At 44.0% G+C, this 26,161-nt stretch overlaps 1 protein-coding gene across 1 annotated transcript in view; it reads left to right on the top strand.

The window, feature by feature from the left end:
* The window catches only part of EFEMP2 (EGF-like fibulin extracellular matrix protein 2), a 45,940-nt gene extending 32,197 nt beyond the window's left edge, over positions 1–13,743 (top strand). Inside the window, exons 9-11 of the mRNA XM_088468354.1 lie at positions 7,700–7,826; positions 9,997–10,192; positions 12,654–13,743. Of these exons, the coding sequence (XP_088324480.1) occupies positions 7,700–7,826; positions 9,997–10,192; positions 12,654–12,812 (482 nt within the window). The 3' untranslated portion in view covers positions 12,813–13,743. The remainder of the gene's footprint in view (positions 1–7,699; positions 7,827–9,996; positions 10,193–12,653) is intronic.
* Positions 13,744–26,161: the final 12,418 nt, after the last annotated feature.

Genomic DNA, 26,161 nt, shown 5'->3' with positions numbered 1-26,161 from the left:
AAAAGCTCTTTATCATTCGTTAACTGAGATAAAAGCACTTTTCCCTTCTTCAAGAAGAGATTTCATACTGAGAAACCTGTGATTGCTGTTGTGGTAAGCGCTTTCATCTAATTACGCTTCCCCATTCACAAGCATGGGTGTAACTACCATAGGTGCAAGGGGTACAGCTGCTATGGGGCCCAGAGCTTAGGGGGGGGGCATTTTCCTTCTCTAAGTTACATTGGTTCTACACATTTTTCACTATTGGGTGGTACAGAGGGGCCCCTTACAAACTTTTGCTATGGGGCCTTCAAATCCCTAGTTACGCCCCTGTACACAAGTATGGTCTAAGTGATAGCCTGTCAATTCATTAAACTGAGGGCGGCTTTGTTTTCAACATTATTATGTCATAGGATTGCGCCATATTAATATTATTCACCTCATTTACAGTAAACATGTAACTGATGCTTCAGTTATCTCCCCGGTGTGACCACAATCTTGATGGTGAGTACCGTAGTCTCGGTGATGTGAGCGCCAGGAGATTGGGTTTTCATTAGCAGCGCAAGTCACCGTTCTGTGACCCCAGAGCTGAATAGGAGAGATATGAGACCTCCCCAGACCAGACTGCCTCAGGGCGGGATAGTGGGAATGCAATTAACAGAGATGATGTGCTCATTCAATTCTGTATTGTTATGTAAATAAAAAGTTGTCAGATATAAATAGGGAAGTGACAGCTGAAAAGTAAATGTAACCCATAAGGTGTGACTCATGAGATACAGATTCAGCAGCTCAGATGTGAACTGCTCTAGTGTTGTCACACCAACCATGTGTTTGCACAGTGTAATTCTACAACATAAGAAGTTACTATCTTAGATGCTTTACCACCAAATAGCTTTTCCTACTCTGTAATTTGAAGATATTTTTAAAAATTCTGCTTTGAGCATTTCCCATTAAATGCTATTCTGGATTGTGGTTTTACTGGCTCCTGTGTTTTCCAAGCTTGCCAGAGCAAGCCTAATGTGCTTCTGCACGAGTGAGCGCAGTCAAAGATATAACAGTACTAGTGTAGACTACTGATGCAGCAGACACTAGCAAGTCTCACGGGTTTAGCTCTGATCTGGGTCATTTCTTCTTTTGGGAGACTGGATCTGGAACATGACTCAGGGAAAAAAATGAAAAAGTATATTGTTACCATTTTAGTGTTTAGTGATCATACCATAGGTCAGGGATGGATAACCAGTCAGAGGCAAAGAGCCAAAAAAATATCTGTGGTCAAGTAGAAGAGCCGATCACATGCGCGCGATGAAGGCACGCGCGCAAAAATTGGGCGTGGCCTAGCTGTCACAAGGCCACACCCCATTTTTGTGTGCGCGTCTTTGGTATGACATTCGAAGGAGCATGGCCTTGTGTCACACCCTAGTTTTTAGTCACGCTGGCGGCACGCGCAGTACATTGAAAATACACAATTTAATTTTTTCACTGTTGAAGTGAAAGAAAAAGCCAGAGCAATATAGAAAATATTGAAATAGCCACGTTCACATAAATTACACAGAAACAAGTCAGATCCACATAAAATACATTTAAAATACACATCCACATGAAATACATATTGAAATCCAGAACCACCTAAAATACATTGAGAAAGCCAGTGCTCATTATGCAATGCCTCCAGTAGTTGTGGCCCTTATGCAATGCCCCCTGTAGTCGTGCCCATTAAGAAATGCCCATTATGCTGTGCCCCCAGTAGTTGTGGCCCTTATACAATGACCCCTGTAGTTGTGCCCATTATACAATGCCCTCAATAATTGTGCCCTTCTGCAATGTACCCTGTAGTCATGCAAATTTAGCATTGCCCCCAGTAGTTTTGGCCCTTATGCATTGCCCCCTGTAGCTGTGCCCATTATGCAATGCCCCCAGTAGTTGTGACCCTTCTGCAATGCCCCCCTATAGTTGTGCCCATGAAGCAATGCCCTCTGTATTTGTGCCCCTTATGCAGTACCCCCTGTAGTTTTGGACCTTATGCAGTGCCCCTTGTATTTGTGCCACCTAAAGTAGTGCCCTTTAAGCACTGCCCCCTGTATTTGTGCCACCTAAAGTAGTGCCCCTTAAGAAGTGCCTCCTGCATTTGTGCCCCTAAATTAGTGCCTCCTGTATTTGTGTCCTCTAAAGTAGTGCCCCCAGCCCAGTACTTACCTGACCACGCTGGCTATGGCTCTCGCTGACGCTGCCTCGCTCTGACTGGATCTAACTAGTTCCAGCAGCAGCGTAGGGCAGGCTCCTCACATCGCGGGTGATGTCATGATGTCACCCACGCAATGCATCACTGGGAACGCTGGCCTCTGACGCGATCAGAGGCTTCTTTAGTCTCTGATCCCTTCATAGACTAGTGATCCCAGTTCCAGTGGGGGGAGCCGCATTTTACAAACAAAAGGGGCCACATGCGGCTCGAGAGCTGTGGGTTAGCCACCCCTGCCATAGGTTAACTAATTCTTATTATTATTGTTGGAAGGAGCTCTGCAGCGCAAGACAGAGGACAAAATATCACGTACATAAAACAGGGAAAGACAAAATTAATGCAGACATGAAATCAAAGGGTAGGGAGGGCCCTGCTTGTGAAAGAGCTTATAATCGAATGCAATGGCGTCACAAGGGGGGTGCAGGCCGCACCCGGGTGTCACCCGTAGAGGGGTGACACCAAGGTGCAGACTCCCCCTCAGTGACAGGACTTAAGTGCAGCACTCTGCTCCTGACACTGTGAGGGAGCCGGCCGGCACTTCACACAGGGCAGTCCGCTTCTCCACCCCCCCCAGTAAAAAACGGGACCACAGGGGTTCTAATGGGAACACTGACAAAGCTGAGATGAGAGGAGTGAGCGTGGGTTGGGTACGGGATGCTGGCACTTGGGATTCCGGTGGTCAGAATCCCGACATCGGCAGGGTTAGGATAACGACACCTGTCGGTCAGTATCCAACCCTCCCCCTCTCCCTCCTCACTTGCTAAACCTAACCTCCCCCCTAGCTCCTAATCCTCCCCCTAGTGCCTAACCCAGAGATTCCCAAACTTTTTTGAATCATGGCGCACTAGAGTATCAGCATTGTTTTCAAGGCACCCCTAAGCCAAACATTTCTTCTAGAAACATTCTGAGACAAATGTAGTAAAGTGAAGTAAATGGTGCTGACCTGTCATCCTTAGGGTCAGTTATGAAGTGTTGGACAGGTTTGAGCTTCTGTTTGTCCACATATTTGCATTACATTGACCATAAATAATTTGATTTGATGCTGAACCACCAAACTGAGGCACCCCTGCAAGTGTCCCGAGGCACCCCAGGGTGGGAACCACTGGCCTAACCCTCTCCCTAACCCCAGTACTTAAGCGCCGGCATCCCAACTGTCAGTATTTTGCCCTGATCCCGTGAGTGTGGCTAAGAGTGGTATGTAAAGCTGGGTACACACCTTTACAATCACACATTCAATGCGACGGGTCGATCGACAATGCTCCCGTTCGGAAGTGCCGATCACAGTCACGATGTGCGCGTACACATATATACAATCCAAGGTGCGACCTTCGATTCCGCACAGCCGAAATATCACAAGCAAATGATTGTACCAGCATACACGTTTTCCCGATTTCGGGCTGCGCTCACAGTGGGTGTACCTAAAATTAACATAATGGGCAGGAAGGGGGTGTGATTATGAAACCAAAACTAACCTACGTGAACATTTTAAGAACTATTCCGTCCGTTCGTTTATGAACTAGCTACTGTAGTTTCAGGACGGAACATTCGTTTATCTTTGTCATTCTCCAGCATGACTTTGATTTTGAGAAAAATGAAGGCTCGAGCTTGTATCCTGGCAGCTATGGCAACAGCAATCCAAGCTATCAGGAAGAGAAAAAGGAGCAGAAATCTGAGTTGTTGGACGAGGGATTGGTTGCAGAGGCGAGACACCTTCTTCCACATGCCTCTGATTCAAGAGATACGTGAGAACAACCCCGATGATTTCAGGAATTTCTTATGTATAGATAATGCATCCTTCCAGGAACTTCTCCGGCTGGTAACACCGCCCATCGAAAAGGAGGACACCTATATGAGGAGGGCCATTTCAGAGCAGAGATTAGTGGCTACACTGCGCTATCGAAGGATGTATGCTTGTACTCCCCAACGTTATTCTTAGTATTACCTACCATAAACTATATCCCCCCCCCCTCCCCATACTCTAACTTACCTGATATCTCTTCTGTGGAATCTGTTTCTCTCCTGTAGCAGGGTGGAATAGGTTGAAATAGGGTGGTTGTTGGACAGAGGAGCTGTGTCCAGAGATTATTTCTTGAGGATTGGTGATATAAGCACGTATTTAAAGGAGGATGGAAATATGCCAGTAGAGAGACAGTAGTGAATTAGAAACAGGCATGCAGTGTGGAAGAATAAGTAGATCTATATTAGAGTATATAGAGTTTAGGGGACAGGTTGTAGGCTGAGTTGAGTGCAGAGCCTTGTTCTCGCATACTGTGATCTGCTCTTACCCTTGACAATGGCTCTGCCTGCAGTGCTGCTTTCCGGTACTGGACTGCAGTGGCAGCATCTTGCCGCCTGCCAGAACCGGCACATGTGCACAAACACCGGCTGACCATCACATGCACACAAGCCCAGCTTCTAGGGACTGCATCAGCTGCAGCTCCGAGTTGCTGTTACTCTGACGGCTAGACAGGGGAGGGGATTCCCAAAGGAATCACTCTATTTGTTAATCTCGGACTGGACTGGCAGGCCTAGAGGGAGAAAACACCTCCCCCTGGGACTGCCTGGTGTGTGTGATTAGCAGATACTGCTTCCCATTGGAAGTCACTGCCAGTGTAGCCCATGCAGACTGAATACGAATGGCTCACTGGAGGTGACACATTTTACTGGGAGGGCTGCAGTCCTAGGTAATATCCGCCAATGCTGGGCTTTACTGACTGAGGGTTGGGAAGAGTAGGAAAACGTTTGTGATATCTTTCATGAGAACATATCTTGTTGTGCATTTTTTAATTTAGAAAGGTAATACCACCATGGGCTATGAGGCAGGGAGGGCATGGTGTAGGTACCAGTGTTGGATTAACAACAGGGCAGCTGGGGTGGTTGCCCAGGGGTCCTCACACATGGTAGGCCCTCACACATAGCTACATCACCAGCCTGGGGGCAGTGTGCCATATGTGAACAGGGATTTCTGTGTGACATAATGTGAGCTTGGGGGCACAGCAGTGTTTTAACACATTTGTGGTGGTAGATGTATTTACACAATTATACTTTATAACATATGGCCTGGTCTAACACTGCTATGCAGATGATACACAACTGTACCTGTCCTTTGCTCTAGGTACTGAGAACCCAATAACAACCCTAAATGGCTGCCTAGCTGAGCTCCAGGAGTGGATAAGTGTCAGTTGTCTGCGACTGAACCCTGATAAAACAGAGGTCCTTATTATAGGTCACAGGACAAGGTTACATCATAGCCAACCAACAGAACGAATGTTTGGAGGTTCAGAACTATAAAACACTGAACATGTGCGGAATCTTGGTGTTGTACTGGATAGTGCCTTCACACTTAGGGCCGTATTCAATTGCCGGCGAAAAGTCCCGGAGTTTTCGCCGTCATCGCTTGTTTTGCCTCCGGAAAGGTATTGCGCTCATCACCGCGATTCGGCCTATTCAATTCCAAAGGACGCGAAAACGCGTGCCGGCGAAACTCAAATCGGCGAAAAGACCTGTCAGATTTGAGGAAATCAGCCTGACACCCCCAAATGCACTGACATGGGGGATCACTATGGATACCCCCAAATAGCCCTGCTGAAGGTATTTGGGGAGCTTAAATGGTCTCAATTGGTGCTATTTAGCGTCTTTGCACAAGTGATGAAGAATAGCATTTTGCAGTTTTTTTTGGTGAAAATAAGTAGTCCCAGCAAATTTGGGGTACATGAAAATGGGTGAAAATGGGTGCAAAGCCTGGTTTAAATTCACTAAAGTGCGTTTTTAAAAAACGCACCTTCAGCATGCACCTGCAAAATGAAACAAAAACCTTGTGCATACTTGGGGGACACCTTAGAGTCGATTTTGCTAGCTTTTAATTTTCGCCCCCAAAACTAAAATACTTTTTTGGGGTGTTGTAAAGTATTATTAACTTTTTTTGACGCAGTTTACCTTTTGGGGGACTTTCCAAAGTTTGCAGGTGTGTGCCCGCAATTTTGCAGCCCAAACCCCCAATTCTGTACTTTTTTTCGCCCCCATTCACAGGCGAATCTTTTCCGCTGGTTACAAGGCGCAGACTTTTCGCACCGGCGAAAAGTCTTTGCAATTGAATATGGCGGAAACATTCTGACAGGTGAAATTACGTCATCGGCAAAAACTTTTCGCCGAGGACGGCTTTTCGCTGGCAATTGAATATGGCCCTTAGACAACAAGTATCAGCCACAATCAAATCCTCATTCTTTCACCTGAGGAACATAGCCAGAATCAAGCAGTTAATTCCCTCAGAAGATCTGCCTAAAGTCATATATGCATTTATATCATCATGCCTAGTATACTGCAATGCCCTCTACCTTGGTTTCCTAGCAAAAACAATTGCACCGCTTGCAGATGGTACAAAACGCAGCTGCCAGGCTATTAACCAACCAGCCACGTTCCAGCCACATAACACCCATTCTCTACTCCCTTTACTGGCTGCCTTTAAGATGGTGAACTGCCTTCAAGATTGGCTTACTGACCTTCATAGCCCTACATGACCAGGGCCCAAGGTACTTCAAGCTGCTTCTAATCCTTTACCGTCCCACTCGTTTACTGAGATCCGTTGACGAAGAACTATTAACAGTACCTAGTATCACCCGAAATTCATCTGGGGGTCGAGCTTTCAGCTTTGTGGCTCTGACTCTATGGAACTCGCTTCCCTGCAAAGTTCGAGAAGCCTCCACTCTAGAATCTTTCAAAAATAGAGTCAAGACTTACCTCTTCACCCAGCATTTCACTAATGTCCCTTGTTAAGTTGTTTTGTATTTTGTATTGTAAAGGCAAATGTAAAGCACTTCCTTTAGGAGAAAAGCGCTATATATATATATATATATATATATATATAACATTATTATTATCATCATTATTGACAATGTAATTGATATGGGCCTCCACAAATTAGTTGCCCAGGAGCCTCTACAAACCTACCTCGCCCTGGGTGGTACTGATGGAAAGAGTTGCAAGTTGAAGGTGGCAAAGAGACATCAGGGGTTAGAACCCTGGGTGGATATTAGAGAAGTGATGAATATAGTAATAGCAATTACAGTTGAGCATAGTGCTTCCAGTAGCTTGAGACTATAGTCCAGTAGATCCTTGAAACTGCCTTGTGCTTGGTGTGATGTCATGTGTTATTTAGCAGCAATTTCCACAAACTGATGCTTTATATTTGTATAAATAAGATAATATGGAGGTAGGGCATTACAAAAATAAGCTGGACTTATATAAAGGTGCATTTGACAACAATAAGGCGCTTACAAGTAATACTGTAGAAAGAAAGGGAAAATACAGTATACTGCACAAACTAAAACAAAAAGTAAAAAAAATAAACAGAATGAAAATATATTATTAAGAGCCAGTCTAGCAAGTCAACAAAAATTATAAACTGGCATAGATTCTAAAATAACACATGGTTCATCTTACCCATGCTTATGCAATGTAAATTATTTTTATTTCTTCATTTTACAGATATCAATGAGTGCGAGACAGGGGCTCAAACCTGTACAGAGCAACAGACCTGCGTCAACTTCCATGGGGGCTATCGCTGTGTGGAAAAGAATCTGTGTGTTGAGCCCTATATACAAGTGTCTGACAAGTGAGTCATTACATTGTACTGTTAGACATTGAAACTGGGTATCTTCCACCTGCCCATGTCTTTGTATTGTGTAGTGACTGATAGATCAACTCTCTCCCCATGTTATACCATTGGGTAACTTACAGTAAACGTGCCTACCGGGATCTTGTATCTCATTCTGTCAGAGATGGTACAACTCTAGTAGTGTTTTTGCATCAAAGCAAAGGTGCATTCTGTCATGGCTATATCGCCATTGGGCTCAGTACTTCTAAATGCATTTTATTTATTCGCTTGAATACTAAGAAGAGAGTTTCCGTAGCATTGGAGGAGCTGTAGAAGGGAAAAAGGTTGAAGGAAAGTTTTAAAGATACAGTTATTCATTACAGGCTAAAATATGTAATATGTAAATAGTTCACCTATTGAAAATATTAACTATATAGAGATTGTATTTTTTATTTAAGATTGATTCACCGTCACAATCACATTACATACAGTCAGGTCCATAAATATTGGGACATTGACAGAATTTTCAGATTTTGGCCTCTATTCACCACCACAATGGCTTTGAAATGAAACAAACAAGATGTGATTTAACTGCAGACTTTCAGATTTAATTTGAGGGTAATTACATCCAAATCAGGTGAACGGTGTAGGAATTACAACGGTATCTATATGTGCCTCCCACTTTTTAAGGGGCCAAAAGTAATGGGACAAACTACACAATCCTAAATCTAACTTTCACTTTTTAATACTTTGTTGCAAATCCTTTGCAGGCAATTACAGCCTGAAGTCTGGAACGCATAGACATCACCAGACGCTGGGTTTCATCCCTGGTGATGCTCTGCCAGGCCTCTACTGCAAATGTCTTCAGTTCCTGCTTGTTCTTGGGGCATTTTCCCTTCAGTTTTGTCTTCATCAAGTGAAATGCATGCTCAATCGGATTCAGGTCAGGGGATTGACTTGGCCATTGCATAACATTCCACTTTTTAGCCTTACAAAACTCTTTGGTTGCTTTTGCAGTATGCTTCGGGTCATTGTCCATCTGCACTATGAGCATATAATATTGCCCGAAACACTTCAGAATTCATTCTGCTGCTTTTGTCAGCAGTCACATCATCAATAAATACAAGGGAACCAGTTCCATTGGTAGCCATACATGCCCACGCCATGATACTACCACCACCATGCTTCACTAATGAGGTGGTATGTTTTGGATCGTGAGTAGTTCCTTTCCTTCTCTTCCCATCACTCTGGTACAAGTTGATCTTTGTCTCATCTGTCCATAGGATGTTGTTCCAGAACTGTAATGGCTTTTTTAGATGTTATTTGGCAAACTCTAATCTGGTCTTCCTGTTTTTGTGGCTCACCAATGGTTTGCATCTTGTGGTGAACCATTCTTGTGAATATTCACTCTTGTGAAGTCTTTTCTTGATTGTTGACTTTGACACATATACATCTACCTCCTGGAGAGTGTTCTTGATTTGGCCAACTGTTGTGAAGGGGTTTTTCTTCACCAGGGAAATAATTCTTTTGTCATCCACCACAGTTGTTTTCTGTGGTCTTCCGGGTCTTTTGGTGTTGCTGAGCTCTCCGGTGCATTCTTTCTTTTTAAGATGTTCCAAACAGTTGATTTGGCCACACCTAATGTTTTTGCTATCTCTCTGATGGGTTTGTTTTGATTTTTCAGCCTAATGATGGCTTGCTTCACTGATAGTGACAGCTCTTTGGATCTCATATTGAGAGTTGACAGCAACTGATTCCAAATGCAAATGTCATACCTAGAATCAACTCCAGACCTTTTACCTGCTTAATTGATAATGAAATAACAAGGGAATAGCCCACACCTGTCCATGAAATAGCTTTTGAGTTGATAGTCCCCATTACTTTTGGCCTCTTAAAAAGTGTGAGGCACATATTGAAACTGTTGTAATTCCTACACCGTTCACCCGATTTGGATGTAATTACCTTCAAATTAAATCTGAAAGTCTGCAGGTAAAGCACATCTTGTTTGTTTCACTTCAAAACCATTGTGGTGGTGAATAGAGGCCAAAATCTGAAAATTCTGTCAATGTCCCAATATTTATGGACCTGACTGTATGTGGGCTAGGTGGCATTGATATCAGATTGACTTAAAAAAAAAAAGCGTGTACACACAGGGCACTGCTTAATTCTATTGAGCTTTCTGTTTCAGCCGCTGCATGTGTCCAGGTAGTAACCCATTGTGCCGCGATGAGCCTGGTTCTGTGCTATACAGGTACATGAGCATCACTTCTGACCGGAGCGTCCCATCAGACATATTCCAAATTCAGGCAACCAGTGTGTACCCCGGAGCATATAATACCTTCCAGATACGCTCTGGAAATGAGCAGGGATTCTTCTACATCAGGGTGAGTGACACATTTACAGAGAGTGCTATCACTATACCTTGCTTGAATTAGCATAAACTGGCAGCTTATATACAAGTAGCTTCAGTCATCCCTGCATATGTATTTCTCAGTTTATTAAATGGTCACTGTATACTAGTCAGATATACATTAAAATAGTTTATTTCCTTTCTTGTACGTTAAAATAACTGCCCTGCATCTCTCTCTCTCTGCATTCACACCCAGCCCTACTAGCACACTGTGCAAGAGCTTTTGGGGCACAATGTCATTGCACCCTCCCTTCCATCCAACCCATTTATAAATAATACTGTTATCAGCAGAATTTATTTTCACAAAATAGGAACAAAGAAATATGAAGCCCTCTCAAGAATATATGCTAGAAATTACAATGTCACAGAGTACTATTACAGTGTCTCCCAGTAGAGCCACAGTTCATAATATGCCCCCCACATTAGTGATCCAGTTATTAATATGCCCACACAGTAGTGCTCCAGTTAACAATATGCCCCCGTTATTAATATGTCCCCACTGTAGTGCCCAGTTAATAATATGCCCCCACAGTAGTGCTCCAGTTATGAATATGCCCCCACAGTACTGCCCTAGTTAATATGCCACCACAGTAGTGCTCCAGTTCATAATATGCCCCCACAGTACTGCCCAGTTCATAATATGTCCCCACAGTACTGCCCCAGTTCATAATATGCCCCCACAGTACTGCCCCAGTTAATAATATGGGTTCAAGCAGTGACAAATAAGAACTTCACTAAACAAAGCAGCCTCTGTTAAACATTTTTTACACCAAACATAGGCCCTCATTCAGAGCCGTTCGCTATTTGCGTTCGTTCGTTCAAAAACAAGGGGTGGCTATTCAAATGATCCATTCGCACATTGCAGTCTGTTCACACCTCTAAGTCTGAACGAGCGAGCAAAACATATGCTCGTTTATTTGTTAAAAACGCCCCCTGGCCGCTCGCACCATACGTCATGTCCGCTATTTATTAGATTAATCGAGTACATCGAACAGGATATGAACTGCTCGCTATTCTTGTGGTTGGTTTTTTCAACCGCTATTTTGCGAGCAGTTCTGAGTTAAAAAAAACCAAGTGACGTGGTCAATGACGCTGCTGGATTAATTATGCACACCCATAAAACGCCCGTTTTGACCTTTAAGCACGCCTGCGTTCTGAACTCCACTCCCCGTTTTCAAGCACCTTCCCCTGTTACCACCCACATACGCCTCATTCTGTCACTCAAAATAGCAGGCATTCGCTATATTGCGTACAAACGATTTTCAGCCGCACTGACTGGTTCGCGCATGCATACTAAAAACCGTACGCATGCACAGATGTGCGAACATCGCTCGGAACGAGCGTACTGCCGCTAGCGAGTGGCTCTGAATGAGGGCCATAGTCTGTATAGTTCAATAAAATGACCTTTTCAAGGGACAACAAGTTACCAAAAAGTTTTAAGGCTTCTTCTGGAGTAGACAATAAACACCCCCCTCCAGATAGCACCCTTACTTATGGGGTTCTTGTATATTCACCTTGAACTTCAAAATTGGGTGTTCTCCCATGAACAGTTAATAATATGTCCCCACAGTAGTGCTCCAGTTCATAATATGTCTCTCTAGTAGCGCTCCAGTTCATAATATGTCTCTCTAGTAGCGCTCCAGTTCATAATATGTCTCTCTAGTAGCGCTCCAGTTCATAATATGTCTCTCTAGTAGCGCTCCAGTTCATAATATTTGTCTCTAGTAGCACTCCAGTTCATAATGTCTCTCTAGTAGCGCTCCAGTTCATAATATGCCCCCACAGAAGTACCACAGTTCATAATATGCCCCCACAGAAGTACCACAGTTCATAATATGCCCCACAGTAGTACCACAGTTCAGTTAATATGTCCAAACAGTAGTATCCCAATTAAAAATATGCCCCCTCCCACAGAAGTGTTCCAGTTAATATATGCCTGCACAGTAGAGCTCCATAGGGATACGTTTATTATCCCGACAGCGGGGATTCCGGTGGTCACAATGCCGACTCCGGAATCCCAACACTTAACGGAATGCTGGCGCCGGCATCCTGACCGACGGAATCCCGAAGGTAAGTAGTGGAGTTGGGGGGAGGGTCAGGCACTAGGGGGAGGGCAAGGGTTAAGCACTAAGGGGAGAGTGTTAGGTTTAGGCACTAGGGGGGGGGTGTGTGTGTACGTGTGTACGTGTGTGTGTGTGTGTACGTGTGTACTGTATATATATAAAATTATTTTGGGAGACAACTTTGTAAACCTTTGATTGCAGCTTTTAGTAGTGATCTGCATTACAGCATAATTTTATGGTGGGGTGGAGCCGAGGCCTCTTATATACAGTACATCAAGTAATTATGTTGTGCGTGTAAAGGCCATAAAAAACTGTTTCATGATTGTGGGATATTTATAACAAGTATTTGAACCTCTCTTCTTGTCCCTGCAGCAAATAAACAACATCAGTGCAATGCTTGTGCTGGCCCGGCCCGTCACCGGACCCCAGGAGTTTGTCCTCGATCTGGAAATGCTGACCAACTCCCAGTTGAGCTACCGCTCCAGCTCTGTACTGCGGCTCACCATATTTGTAGGGGAGCATTCCTTCTAGAGCGTTACCGGTTGCATTATCTTCTGGGCTATTCATTTTTTTCTTTCCATTAAATATATTTTTTACTAATTGGTATTTTATTTTTTTATTAAAACCAGACATGTTCTTGGAAGAGACCGCCTTTCAGTGCAAGGCAATGCTACAGGTCTCTGACACTGAGAAGATTAACAAGGTTCTTGCCAGTAAGGTCTTGGCCTTCTATCTACTATAATATGGCATCATACAGGGAGCCAAGCTCAGGATATGCTGGCCTCAGTGGAACGTAGTGTGGCTATCAGTTTTCATTTCGGACTTTGCAGGGTTTCTATTTGATGTGATCTCCTGACTGTGGAAAATCAGGGACAGGCTCAGATTGTGCTGGGTTATATATCTATTGTACAGTGAGATGGCTTCCAATCCTTATTCAGGGTTATTAATCCAATTAATCGAGAGCTCCTAGTTGTGAGTAATTGGGGCAGGCTAGGGCAGTAGTGATTTTATTGTGATTTATTGATTACAATTATGTAATAAAAATGTAGAGTTAAATTACGTCGTACAGAAGCTATTGCAAGTGGTATTCACCAAATGCATGTTCTTCATACTGGATGACGAGTTTTAAAGCTGTACTTTTCCTTTAACTGTAAGTGATCGGATTTATATAAGTTAAAGTTCAAAAGCCCATAGCATTACTTATGGAATGCTATTGTCAGTGTAAATGTGGTATTCTTAACACTTTAAGGCACGTTTGGACCTTTCCTGGTACGGCAGTAAATCATTATATTGATGGCCAAATTGTCTAAAGCGGAGCCTCTTCAATGAGAGTAGAGTAATAGTGTGTAAAAATATAACATTGTTGTGCAGTCAGTTTAACTGTATGTTACCCCATCCTTGTAAATTTCTCCTTTATAGTAGTTTTACATTTTAACTGTACATCAATAAAGAGATAAAATTGTGGGTGTATTATTATTGTTTGCAGAGCTAGAACTATTTAGCTTATCCTTGATGGATATAACTCCTTCAGTGAAGTCACTGGTTCCTAGTGATTGGATAGGCTGCCTTCTCAGGAGGGTTCTTTAATATTTATTACACAAAGTATAATAGTTGTCTATACATAAAGTAATGCTTTAATGCAGATCAGACAAAAAAATTTGGTGGCATTAGTGAATGATCATAATACAATTCTACCATAATAATAATAATAGTATTTAGTTATATACAACGTTCTTCAAATGGTCGCAAAGCGTTATACATTTGCAGGAAAGAAATCCTATTACAAAGGATGATGCCATCCTGGGTGCACTACAATAGTTACAGTGGGTAAAAACAAGATATGAGTTACAAGATATAAAATATGAAATACAGTGTATGAGATAAAAGATATGAGCAGTAACAACAGTTGTGCAAATTGTGTATCGCACCCACAGACGTACCAAGCGAGGCATCAGTCTTGGCCGCATACTGTCAGGACTTCTGCTGCCCATGCCTTTCCCAGACTAACTGCTGCTGCCTTATAGCTGGGTATACACGGTACGATGTGTACCCAGCGATTCCATCCAGGATCCGATGGGCGACATATCGGGTGCCCCCCCCCCCTCCCACCCGCATAGACCAGCTTGGGATTGTACATCGCTTATCCAGATCTCTTGTGTATGCAGAAAGATCTGGAGGAGCAACTGACAACCCCACGGAAGCGCGCAGCGGACGATGTCATGCCCACACAAGGAAAGATATAGCTGTGATATCGTTACAATCCGTCGGATCGGCCGCTATGTATTGCTCCGTGTGTGTGGGCCCTATGAATGTAAAGGGAGAGAGACGTTTCTGCTTGCTCGGTCCACTATCAGCAGTTGCTGCACACAGTGAACATTGGACCTGGCTAATAGCAGTACCTGCTGCCACCAGCTCTGAGCAGCCCATGAGGAGTAAAGAGGCACACTGGCAGCAGGTAAGATTCAGAACTGGGCACACCATAGTATTGTGCAACACTGGGTACAACTCCATACTCCGGCTTCAGTGACTGGTGGGTTGTGACTCCTGGCAGTATTGTACTCAGTAATAGACATGTCCCCTTAGAGGCATGCCCTATACATCATGATCTAGGCTAATTTCCCAAATATCACAATCTCAGTAACTTATGGGGCCCATACTGTACATGTAGGCTGTTTCGAGGCAAATCCCTGTTCTGCCACATCCATTTTGCTTAATTGCATTTGCCCCCCTGCCAGCCAGCCCCTGCTGGATTAGATAAGCAATATGTGAAGAGAAATCTTGATACACATTTGTTTTGTAAATTGAGTAGTTTTAGCAGTTTTCAGAAACAATCATAACAAAATACACTTATTATAATCACAAAAAGAAATAAGTTGCGCTGCTGCAATTGTGTAATTATTAGGTATGCTTGATTGATCTCAATAACCTTAGCTTCTCTGAATCGTAAAACAACATTTATTACACACAATAACAATAAAAAACATCAAAGAAATGTAACTCTCAAATGAGAATATATTTGACACAATGATACAGTTGTTGGAACAACTCATGTAACTATTAAAAATGCATCTATATAATGAATTGAATCACCATGTAAAACAAAAGTCTTGAATTAGGTAATGTAGTTCTGATGCTCGCTGCTTGCTACCACTTTGGGTGCTTTAAATATCCAGTAAATAGCCTGATGTATGGCGATGTCAAGCTGGTGCCTGTGGGGCACCAGAGCTCACTTGTTGAAGTGAATGATATGTGACTTTTCCCAGTACGTAGTGAGGCCAGAAAAAGTAGCAAATTTGGACATTATTTGAAGGACACTAGGCATAGAAGCAGAATAATCGGACAAAAAAAAGTAGGTAATCGGCATATAGAGCCACTTTATCTTCGCTGCCCCCTAGCCTGAGTCCTCCAACTCCCGGATGTGCACGCAGAAGACAGGCCAGTGGTTGGATAGCTAGTGCAAATAAAGCGGGAGACAGGGAACATCCCTGCATCACCATGATAATGGAAGGAGATATGTACCCATTTATATAAATTCTAGCACTCTGAGCATTATATAGTAACTGCATCCATTTAAAAAAACAGGGCCTACTGTATACCAAACCCCTTCATGACCTCAAACAGGGAAGGTCCACTCCACAGAATCGAGGATGACTCCTACCCCTGGAGAGGCATGAATATGAGTAAAAGGACATTTAAAATTCCCCGCAGTGAATTGCCCGGGCATAAATCCAGTTTGGTATGGGTGGACAATAGTGGTTATCACCTTATTCAAACGAAGAGACAAGATTTTTGCAAGTATTTTGGCATTAGTGATATAGGGTGGTATGGATCTGGCAGTTTAGGATCTTTTCCAGGTTTTGGCAAAACTTATCAATGCTTCCGACATGGAAGAAGGAATTTAACCTTCTGTAAATAAATCGTATAATTCTAATGATTTAGGGATAAAGATTGCAGCATGCTTTTTATAGAGTTCCATGGGAATACCATCCAGGCCTGGAGCCTTACCACTTGGAAAGGATCTAATGGCCATATCTACCTCCTCCACCATAAAGGGAACATCCAAGAATACTACATCCTCTGCTGACAAAGAAGGAAGACCAACAGCTTCAACATATGACACCAATTTGGCGTGGCCACAGGACAACCTCGAAGAATAAACAGACTTGAAATAAGACAAGAACACTTCAGCTATAGCAGGGGTAGTGGACATCACAGAGCCTCTATCATCACTAAATTCAGCTACTATTTTGGAGGGGCGATCTGCATTAACCAACCAAGCTAAGTAACTCTCTGTACTGTCAGCAAAAGTGTACTGTGAGCGTAAAAAAATAGTCTACGATTAGTTTTATGATGCAAATGGACAGTGCAGATAGCCTGGGAGGTCAGCCAGAGAAGTCTAGAGGATTCAAGCTTGTCACCTAAATATGCTAATTCATTATTTTTACATGTAGTCTCCAGTTCCTCTTCCTTTCATCTATAAAACAGTTTAAGTTCTGCTACTCTCTTTATTTGTGTTCTCCGTAAAAAGGGTCTTAAAGGCGCCCCATATTATAGCGGCCGAAGCGGAGTCCTTATTATCAGAAAAGTGGCCGGACCAAAGCGCTTCTTTTTAAACACGGTATAAGTTTTATTATACAGAATCAGAAGACATCATTACAGCAAAATACAGAATAGAAAATGCCAAATAATTATGACACATACCAACGTATAGCTTTAAACAATGTCAACCAAATCTTAACTAAATGAAATAAAAATAGAAAAACAAAATATCAATATATATAATACAGCAATATAAAATAATTATAAGGGGTATAAAATATAACATAAAACATTTTCCCTACCAAAGTCTCAGTGTGATATAATAAGCCTCTAAGTTATCTGACAATATAAGAACCACATAGTGGTTTCAAATTAATAGAGAATATGTTCTTGCAAAGAGTCCAAGGACTCAATATATACCCTCCATTTCCTGTAAAACCACACCAGTCCCAACTCAATTTGAGTTTCTTATGTCCAAATATAAGTGTTGCAACAACATATTTTTAACAGCAGCCAAGAAAGAAGGTGTAGATACCGTCCAATTTCATAGAATTATTTTTTTTGCCACTGTAACAGTAATAGTGAGGAATTGACTAATAGCCTTTTGATGCCCCTGTAAATTCCAGTTAGTAAAGTTAGCACTAAGCATTGCTAAGGGATCTATTTACAACTGTAATTTACAGATTCTATTAATAAACATCATTACCGTGTTCCAAAATTTCTTAATTTTCCCACATTCCCATAATCCATGGTATAGTGTGGGAAAAGAAGCCTTTCATTTTAAACAGGATCCAACTTCACCTGGGATAATATGTCGTCTTTGACTATGAGACAAAAAAGCCCTGTGTATTGTTTTAATATGGACCTCTTGGAACATGGCAGAATGTAATGTTTTCATAGTGCAATCAGTGCTCGAAGTGTGCCTGTATGCAACGGTATGACATACCGGCACTTCAAGCACTCAACGTGTTTTTTTTTTGTGTGGCCTGCAGAGCTTAAAGCGGAGGCTTGGCTTGAGTCTTACGCAAGCACGATCAGGAGCCCTGCTGTGCTGCTGCACTACGTCTCCCACTACCCTGACATCCTGTCAGTAACAGGACAGACCCTCATACTATCGCCGCCCGCCCACCGCTAGTCGGATCATCGTCATTGATGATCCACAGACTGGCTGGTCCTTCACTGTAGTTTAGCAGTCCCACAGCTGCTGTTCATATAATCAGTCCAGTCCAGCACCTCTGTAGGTAGCAAGCTGAGATGGCTCCTGCTGGTGACTGCAGCATGCGGAGGAGGGCGATTTCCGCTGCGCCGGCCAGCCGGCTTGAAAGTGCCCAAGTCTTCCCTTACTGGGCAGGGGCATCACCAAAGTGATCCGCGGTCCGCGACCCAGAAACTGCCATAGGATCTCTAAGGAAATCTCCGTGGGAGGGGGCGGAGACAAGACTCGTTACGTCAGCAGCCACTCTGTCTCCGCACAGTCCCTTCCAGCCCGGTGCTGAGTGATCCGACCGCTCGTCTTTGTCCCCTGCATGTCTCCGGCTGCTGAAGTAAGACTCTTGCTGCGAGAGTTGCAGGGCACTTCAGCATTCACAGGTGAGTGTGACCCGGTCAGTGTGCTCTCTCGCCGGCTGCACAGAGCCACCATATATGCAGCTCAGCCTGGCCCTGGTGTTTGCACTGCAGTAATTATGCAGGAGATGGGGCCACAGTGACATAGTGGTAGGGGGGAAAGAGGGATCAGTGCAACCTCTGTGTCATGTGGTGTAAGACAATACTCCAATGTGGCAGTGGCTGTCACCTGCATACACCATACACATGCTAGTCTACAGTATGTCTTATGTCAGCACCCTGCCAGTCTCCTGTAGATAACATGTAATGTGTACACTGCCAGTCTCCTGTACAGGGCCAGCACCACCATTAGGCAGCTGCCTATGGGCGCTGGCAACTGGAGGGCTAAGTCTGCAAAAATAAAAAGAAGGATGTCTCATTAACAATACAACACTGGCGGCGGCCGCGGGTTGCAGCAGCTGCTGTTATGCCCAATGTGTGCCTCTACTCCATGGTTTGCAAGCAGCCATAGAAGAAACTACTGGGTAATCCAGAATTGCATAGGACCACCTTTTAGCAGTGCATTCGGGGATGGTGTGCTCTTCCCCTTTCCAGCGGCCCTTACGAGATCTGCCAGTACCCTACTCAGAAAAGTCCTACATATGTGACAGGCCAGGTGGCCACGGCAGTGTCACAGGACAGGTAAGTGGGAGGAAGCGGTACCATCAAGCGCTGCGGAACCCTGCTGTGTTAGGTGATGTAAGCTGGGTATGTCCTGCAAGTCAGGGTGTATGGGGCATTAGCTGCGTGGTGGAGGCAGGGGACAGTATGGTGGGCACTGTCTGCAGTAAGTGCCCAATGCACTCTGGGTCTCACAGATGGGCTGTGTAGTGATGAGTTACCCAGGGTGAAGTGAGCTGACACTCCCCAGTAACTGGTGACAGATGAGGTGACTGAGTATGACCCTGTTAACTGCAGCCCACCACACCTGATCCCTCAGCCTGCCCACTACCCCCATCCACAGTCCCACTACCATCTATCCCTAGCCCACTGTAACCCAGTCTATGCTCTGCCCTAGCTTATCACAAGCACCCCTCAATCATTGGATCATTGATCTCACTCTCCTCTATCTCTGTATGATAAAAGGGTGAAAAGTGGTCAATTCCATTTTTAAAAATATAAACGAAATTATATCCTGAGCAGGTTACAGTTGACATAGAATTTTTTATTCACTTATTATGCTCTTCTGGATCTTATTTATATATAATAATTTTTAATACTTCACTTACCAGAATCTCAATTTAGGGGAAATTAATTATGTGTTTTAAAGAATAGTGATCTATAGGGCACTATGTAGCTAGAACTGTTTCTTTCATTGGGGCAATAGGATATGTAAGCAAAAAGCTGGGGGGTAAGATGGTGGGCAGATGTGCATGCGAGGATATGTTGGAGGGCAGATGTGCATGTGAGGAAAATGTTAAGGTGCCTACACACTTAGCAATATTTTACACGATTTGCCCGATTCAGACACATCGTGACGTCAAATAGTGTAAAATATGCCCAAATCGTGAGTGTCCCCACAGGCCGTACATCGCATCTTCAGATCTGCCGTGTTGTAGGGCAGATTTGACAATCTCAGTCACGATGCACTGGAAACAGCAGGATGCACGATAGATCGTGGGTCAAATTGGACAGTTTTTAACACCAAATCGTGCCCACGACTGCCAGGGAGCTGCCAGGGAGAGTTCAAGGGAAAACGGACACGATGTTGGAGCGTGAGCACATCGCCAAGTGTGTAGGCACCTTTAGAGGGCAGATGTGCATGCAAGAAATGAGTTGCTGAGCACAATTATATGTGAGATAGAAGCTGGCAGGCTGCATGGGGCATGTGAGGAAAGTAGTGAAGTTGGTCTTGGAGGGGGGGGACAGGTGGTAAGCTTAAGTATTGCCTAGGGTGATAGGAACCCCTGCTCCTGTATATACTGTAATATATTCTATGCCCTATGTGAGCACACTACCAGTCTTCTGTATATAACAGTTATATACTATTCTCTATGTGGGTAAACTGCCAGTCTACTGCATGTATATATATATATATATATGATGCTATACGTAGGTACGCTGCCAGTCTTCTGTATGTATATATGATGCTCTATGTGGGTAGGTACAGCCAGTCTGCTGCACATAACCTGTATACACTATGCTGTATGTGGGTCACTAATACCGGATAAGTACACAATAAAAATCTATTTTTGAAGCAGTCACCTACCCTGGTATGTAATGCACAGTGTCCAGTACGCAACTTATATACCAGCAGACCCATCTATCAGCCCCATATGTCATCAAATCCCTCTCTCTGCACAGACTCCACCCCTTATTTAGGGCTGCTTTAAAAATTTCCAAGGATGGTTTTCTATCGCAGTCTGACTTTTTGCCAGTTATTATACGATAACACCCTATTCCACCCCCATCTGCCCACCCTACTCTGTTGTCTCCTTGTTATTGTTTGTCACACTGCAGTATTGTCACCCTCTCTCATCACCTTCTGTCTCTCCAGGTCACTTTCTGTTCATCTGGCTCTGCCCGTCACCCTCTGCCTCTGTCACCGTGTGCCTCTCCACATCACACCCTGCCGCTGGCCGTTTACCTCTGTACGTCTGCCTTTGTCCATCACCCTCTGCTCTTTACCCTGTGTCTCTCTCATCACCCTCTGCTCTTTACCCTGTGTCTCTCTCATCACCCTCTGCTCTTTACCCTGTGTCTCTCTCATCACCCTCTGCTCTTTACCCTGTGTCTCTCTCATCACCCTCTGCTCTTTACCCTGTGTCTCTCTCATCACCCTCTGCCTCTGGGCGCTACCCTCTGCCTATCATACTCTGTCTATTCCCATCACCCTCTGCCAGTCACCCTCTGCTTCTGGGCTGTTAACCTCTGCCCATTGCTCTCTGCATCTGCCCATCACCCTCTGCCAGCAGAACAATTATTATTCCTGTGTAGTGTATACTCCACGACCCGTGTGTCCCTCACCTCCTATGTGTATTCTAACACCACTGTGTCCCTCACCTCCTAGGTGTATCCCACCACCCCTGTATCCCTCACCTCCTATGTGGATCCCACCACCCCTGTGTCCCTCACCTCCTATGTGGATCCCACCACCCCTGTGTCCCTCACCTCCTATGTGTATTCCACCACCCCTGTGTCCCTCACCTCCTAGGTGTATCCCACCACCCCTGTGTCCCTCACCTCCTATGTGGATCCCACCACCCCTGTGTCCCTCACCTCCTATGTGGATCCCACCACCCCTGTGTCCCTCACCTCCTATGTGGATCCCACCACCCCTGTGTCCCTCACCTCCTATGTGGATCCCACCACCCCTGTGTCCCTCACCTCCTATGTGGATCCCACCACCCCTGTGTCCCTCACCTCCTATGTGTATCCCACCACCCCTGTGTCCCTCACCTCCTATGTGTATCCCACCATCCCTGTGTCCCTCACCTCCTATGTGTATCCCACCACCCCTGTGTCCCTCACCTCCTATGTGTATCCCACCACCCCTGTGTGCCTCACCACCTGTGTATCCCACCACCACTGTGTCCCTCACCTCCTATGTGTATCCCACCGTGTCCCTCACCTCCTATGTGTATCCCACCACCCCTGTGTGCCTCACCTCCTATGTGTATTTCACCACCCCTGTGTCCCTCACCTCCTATGTGTATCCCACCACCACTGTGTCCCTTACCCCCTATGTGTATCCCACCACCCCTGTGTGCCTCACCACCCTTGTGCAGCCCATCAACTTTGTGTACCCCTTGTGACGAGTGGCCACACTCATATTAATACTGAGACATTGGTTCTATTTGCACCACTGCCACGACTTCTGAATTTTCCATACCCCCACTTCAAAATTCCACTTCGACCACTGAGTGCAATCTATATCTAACAGTAAAACATCCGCTGTATCTTTCTGTGGGACTTCAGACTTCCACCGCGCCACACAAGAGGCCCAAGAAACATCTCTAGTTGGGACATCCAATCCGCCATCCTCCCTTCGTAAATACATTTTATTCCTAGCGATACGGGGCTTCTTATGCTGCCAAATAAATTTGAAAAAGAAACCAGTTAGCTTTTGTGTATCGGATCTAGATATCCAAATGGGGAGCATCTGCATTGGGTACAGTAATTTAGGCAAAACTATAGATTTCAATAGAGCAACTCGACCTAACAAATTTAGTGGGAGAGAACGCCAAGTATTTAACATTTTTATAATAGTTGTTATAATTGGGGAAAAGTTCCTAAAATATAATTGGGATAATTGGGCAGGAATCTAGATTCCTAAATATTTGATGGACCGAGAGGTAGTCCTGAACTGATTCAGCAAACTTGAGGGTATATATGGGGCCACACTGCTACGAACTTGAAGAACCTCTGACTTGCGTAGACTAATATAGTAACCTGCAAACGAACCAAAGCTTTTTAGTAAATCCAGAATAGCCGGCACTGAACGCTCCATGTCAGAAACAAATAAGAGCATGTCATCTGCAAATAAACTTATTTTCAATTTCACTGGACCAATATTAATCTCTTGAAATTGGGCATCCGCCCTTAAAGCAATAGCCAATGGCTGAAGGGCCAGGGCAAAGAGGAGTGGCGACAGTGGGCAGCCCTGCCGCGTTCCCTTTTGGATTTCAAATGAAGAAGACCAATATCTGTTACTAGAAATTTGAGTTTGTGGCAAGGAATAAATCGCTTCCAACACTTCCACCACATCAGTGGTGAAACCAAAACGTTGCATCGTCTCAAACAGGTGATCCCAGGTGACCAGATCAAAAGCTTTCTCAGCGTCCATAGAAATAATCACCTGATCACCTGAGCAAGCAATATGTTGGACCACAGCAATGACCTTATGGAAATTGACCACTGAGTGTCTGCCATGGATAAATCCTGTTTGGTCAGGAGAGATAATTAAAGGAAGCAGTGGTTTCAACCATTCAACCAGAATATTGGTTAACATTTTATAATCTGTGTTCAATAATGATATCGGTCGATAGGAATCTGGGTCTTCCAAATCTCTGTCTGGTTTAGGTAATACCCTCACAATTGCCGAATTAAAGTACAAAGGTAAAGAGCGCTTGGTAATGATACTGTTAAAAACATCTTTTATAGTGTTCGCTATTTGTTCACCCAGAATTTTATAAAATTCCGCCGTCAGGCCATCAGGGCCATGTGATTTGAGAGGCGTCAATGACTTAATAGTTTGTAAAACTTCCTAAGTTGTAATTGGGGCTATAAGCGATGCTGATTGGGATTCTGAGATTTGTGGTGTAGATAATTGAGCCCAAAAGGATACCTTACTAGCATGATCCAATTCATCTTGGGAATAAAGTTTAGAATAGAATTCTCGAAAGACTTCCATTATTTCCTCTAGTTTATGAACCCGCACCCCTTCTTTGTTTTTTTATACTGCACCGCAGTATAACACATTTTCCTTTAACACATTTTAATACTTCACTGTCTGTTTCCTTTATATATATATGTATTTCACTTTTTTATTTTTATACTTTATATGCGGCCAGCGGCTGCTCTTAACACTTCACTTTTCTTATTAGAGCGGTGCTTTGGGGTGGATTGGCTGGGCTAGTTTGGGGGTGTCCTGTGCTCTGGATTTGAGCCTTAGTATGTTAGGGACCTGCCCGACAAGAGGTTACCCGGATATGGTGGGCAGGCCCATAAGCTTGGCCAAGATTATGCCAAATACCTCTATTGTATTTACTGCAAAATGTTAAACCTTCTATCGGATGAGGTGTTGTCATGTGTGCAAACCACTTATCATACTAACATAAAATAAAGACACTGAGACGTGGATTTGGCAGATAACTTGATGGCGATTTATTGGAGCAATAATAATTATTATTTATTTAAGGATGTATGGTGGCAAAGAAAGGACGGCCAGAAATCAGCCAGATCTGCTATGCCCACACACAAACAACAAAAGGCATAGCAGGCGTAGATCGCCCAGAGTGCATACACATAACCATGTAACTCATATCATCAACAAAAGGTAACGCTCACCCCCATCTTGACTTCCCACCCGTTTAGGTGGTGATACTGCCCCCCGTTAGGTTGGTACAGCCAACTACCAGTCAACGAAGGGAGCGCCCTTAAATCATAATTGCACCCGGACTGACGACCTGCCGTTCTTTCCCGCCACCCAAAACCAAACCCACAACATACCAAAATTTATAGGGGAGGGAGGGTGGGGAATCTGGAACAAAGAGGCTTTGGCCCACACTTTTATCCCACTATATAATGTTCCTGTTACAAACCCGCCCCTGCTTGCCATAGGCTAACTCCCACAAGTAATTTGCATACATGCCTGCCCCCATCCTAGAGGTTTAAAACACCTCTTTTCTTATGCAATCTTTCGGTTTCTCATTTATTTATATATAATCAGTTAATTTGGAGTTGTGCACCTGTATTTCTTCTTTGTGCATGTGTCTAAATACGCATCATATTGGGACTTTGCATTTAAATAACTCGTTTTACATGCTGGGGTAGGAGTCAATTTATATTGTGCATAGGCCTTTGTGTGTGATGCCTGTAAGCCTAAATAAAGAGCAGACTGCTCCTTCCTATAATTGCTAACAAAGGAGATGATTTCCCCTCGCATAACTGATTTAGCTGCCTGCCATAGCAACAAGGGGTCTGACACATGTTCCTGATTATTAGAAAGATAATCTTGCCACTTTGCTTCTAGTGCAGTACGAAAGGTCAATGAAGAGGTAAGATAAGTGGGGAACCACCACTGACGGTGAGATCCTACATCTATTGCAGTATTGATGGAGCACCAAACGAGAGCATGATCCAAGTTACAGATCAGAGTAATACCTGCATAATGTATTTTTAGCAAAAACGGGACGCTGGAAGTAGATAATCTAATCTGGATAAGGTACCATGTGCTGCGGACAGACACGTATAGTCTTGTTCTGTTGGTTGTAGAGCTCTCCAACAATCTATCAGATTTAATTGATCACTAAATCTCCAAATCCCCAGGTATGGTAGAGAAGGGGGATGTTTAGGACAGGAGGATTTATCTAGGGAAGGGTGTGTTACTAGATTAAAATCTCCCCCAATCAATAATTGTTTGTCGGAAAAAGCATACAGTTTTGTCAATAAACATTGAAAAAATTTCCGAGAATATACGTTGTGTGCATATAGCAAAAAATATATATTGCAAAAAATAAATCTTTCCGTTAATAGTGAAATCTCAGCAATGACAAATCTCCCCTCTGGATCTGTATATAAAATAACAGTTTGCGGATTCAGGGCTGCCTTAACCAGTATTGCCAACCCTCTAGCCTTCGAATTATAAGAAGCAGCAACTACCAAAGTGTACCCCATAGAGGATAACTTAGCATGTTCTACATCAGTGAGATGGGTCTCTTGAAGAAGAGCCACATCTATGTGCATTTTTTTCAGGTAGAGGAGAATTTTTTTCCTCTTAATGGGTGAGTTAATTCCTCTTGTGTTCCATGAGCAGAGTTTCAATAAAGACATAACTGAATACCCACAAAAGAGAGAACCCACACTCAGGCCCGCCAAGAGCAGCGGCGGGCCCGGGTAACAGGGGGTGTGGCCTAATCATGGGAGGCGTGGCCACGCCCCCTTCCCGACAAAAAAAAGAGAGAATTGCAGCTGGGGAGGGGCGTTCTCTGAGCCCCCTCAGCCGTGCTCAAAGCCAGGGGGGGTGCAATCAGTGTGATCGCTCCCCCCCACAGGCATAGGAGACTGCTGTGGCT

Source organism: Taudactylus pleione, unplaced genomic scaffold (genome assembly GCF_031769625.1).
Source record: "Taudactylus pleione unplaced genomic scaffold, aTauple2 ptg000085l, whole genome shotgun sequence".
Classification (NCBI taxonomy): Eukaryota; Metazoa; Chordata; class Amphibia; order Anura; family Myobatrachidae; genus Taudactylus; species Taudactylus pleione.
This window is presented reverse-complemented; position numbering and strand designations above follow the sequence as displayed.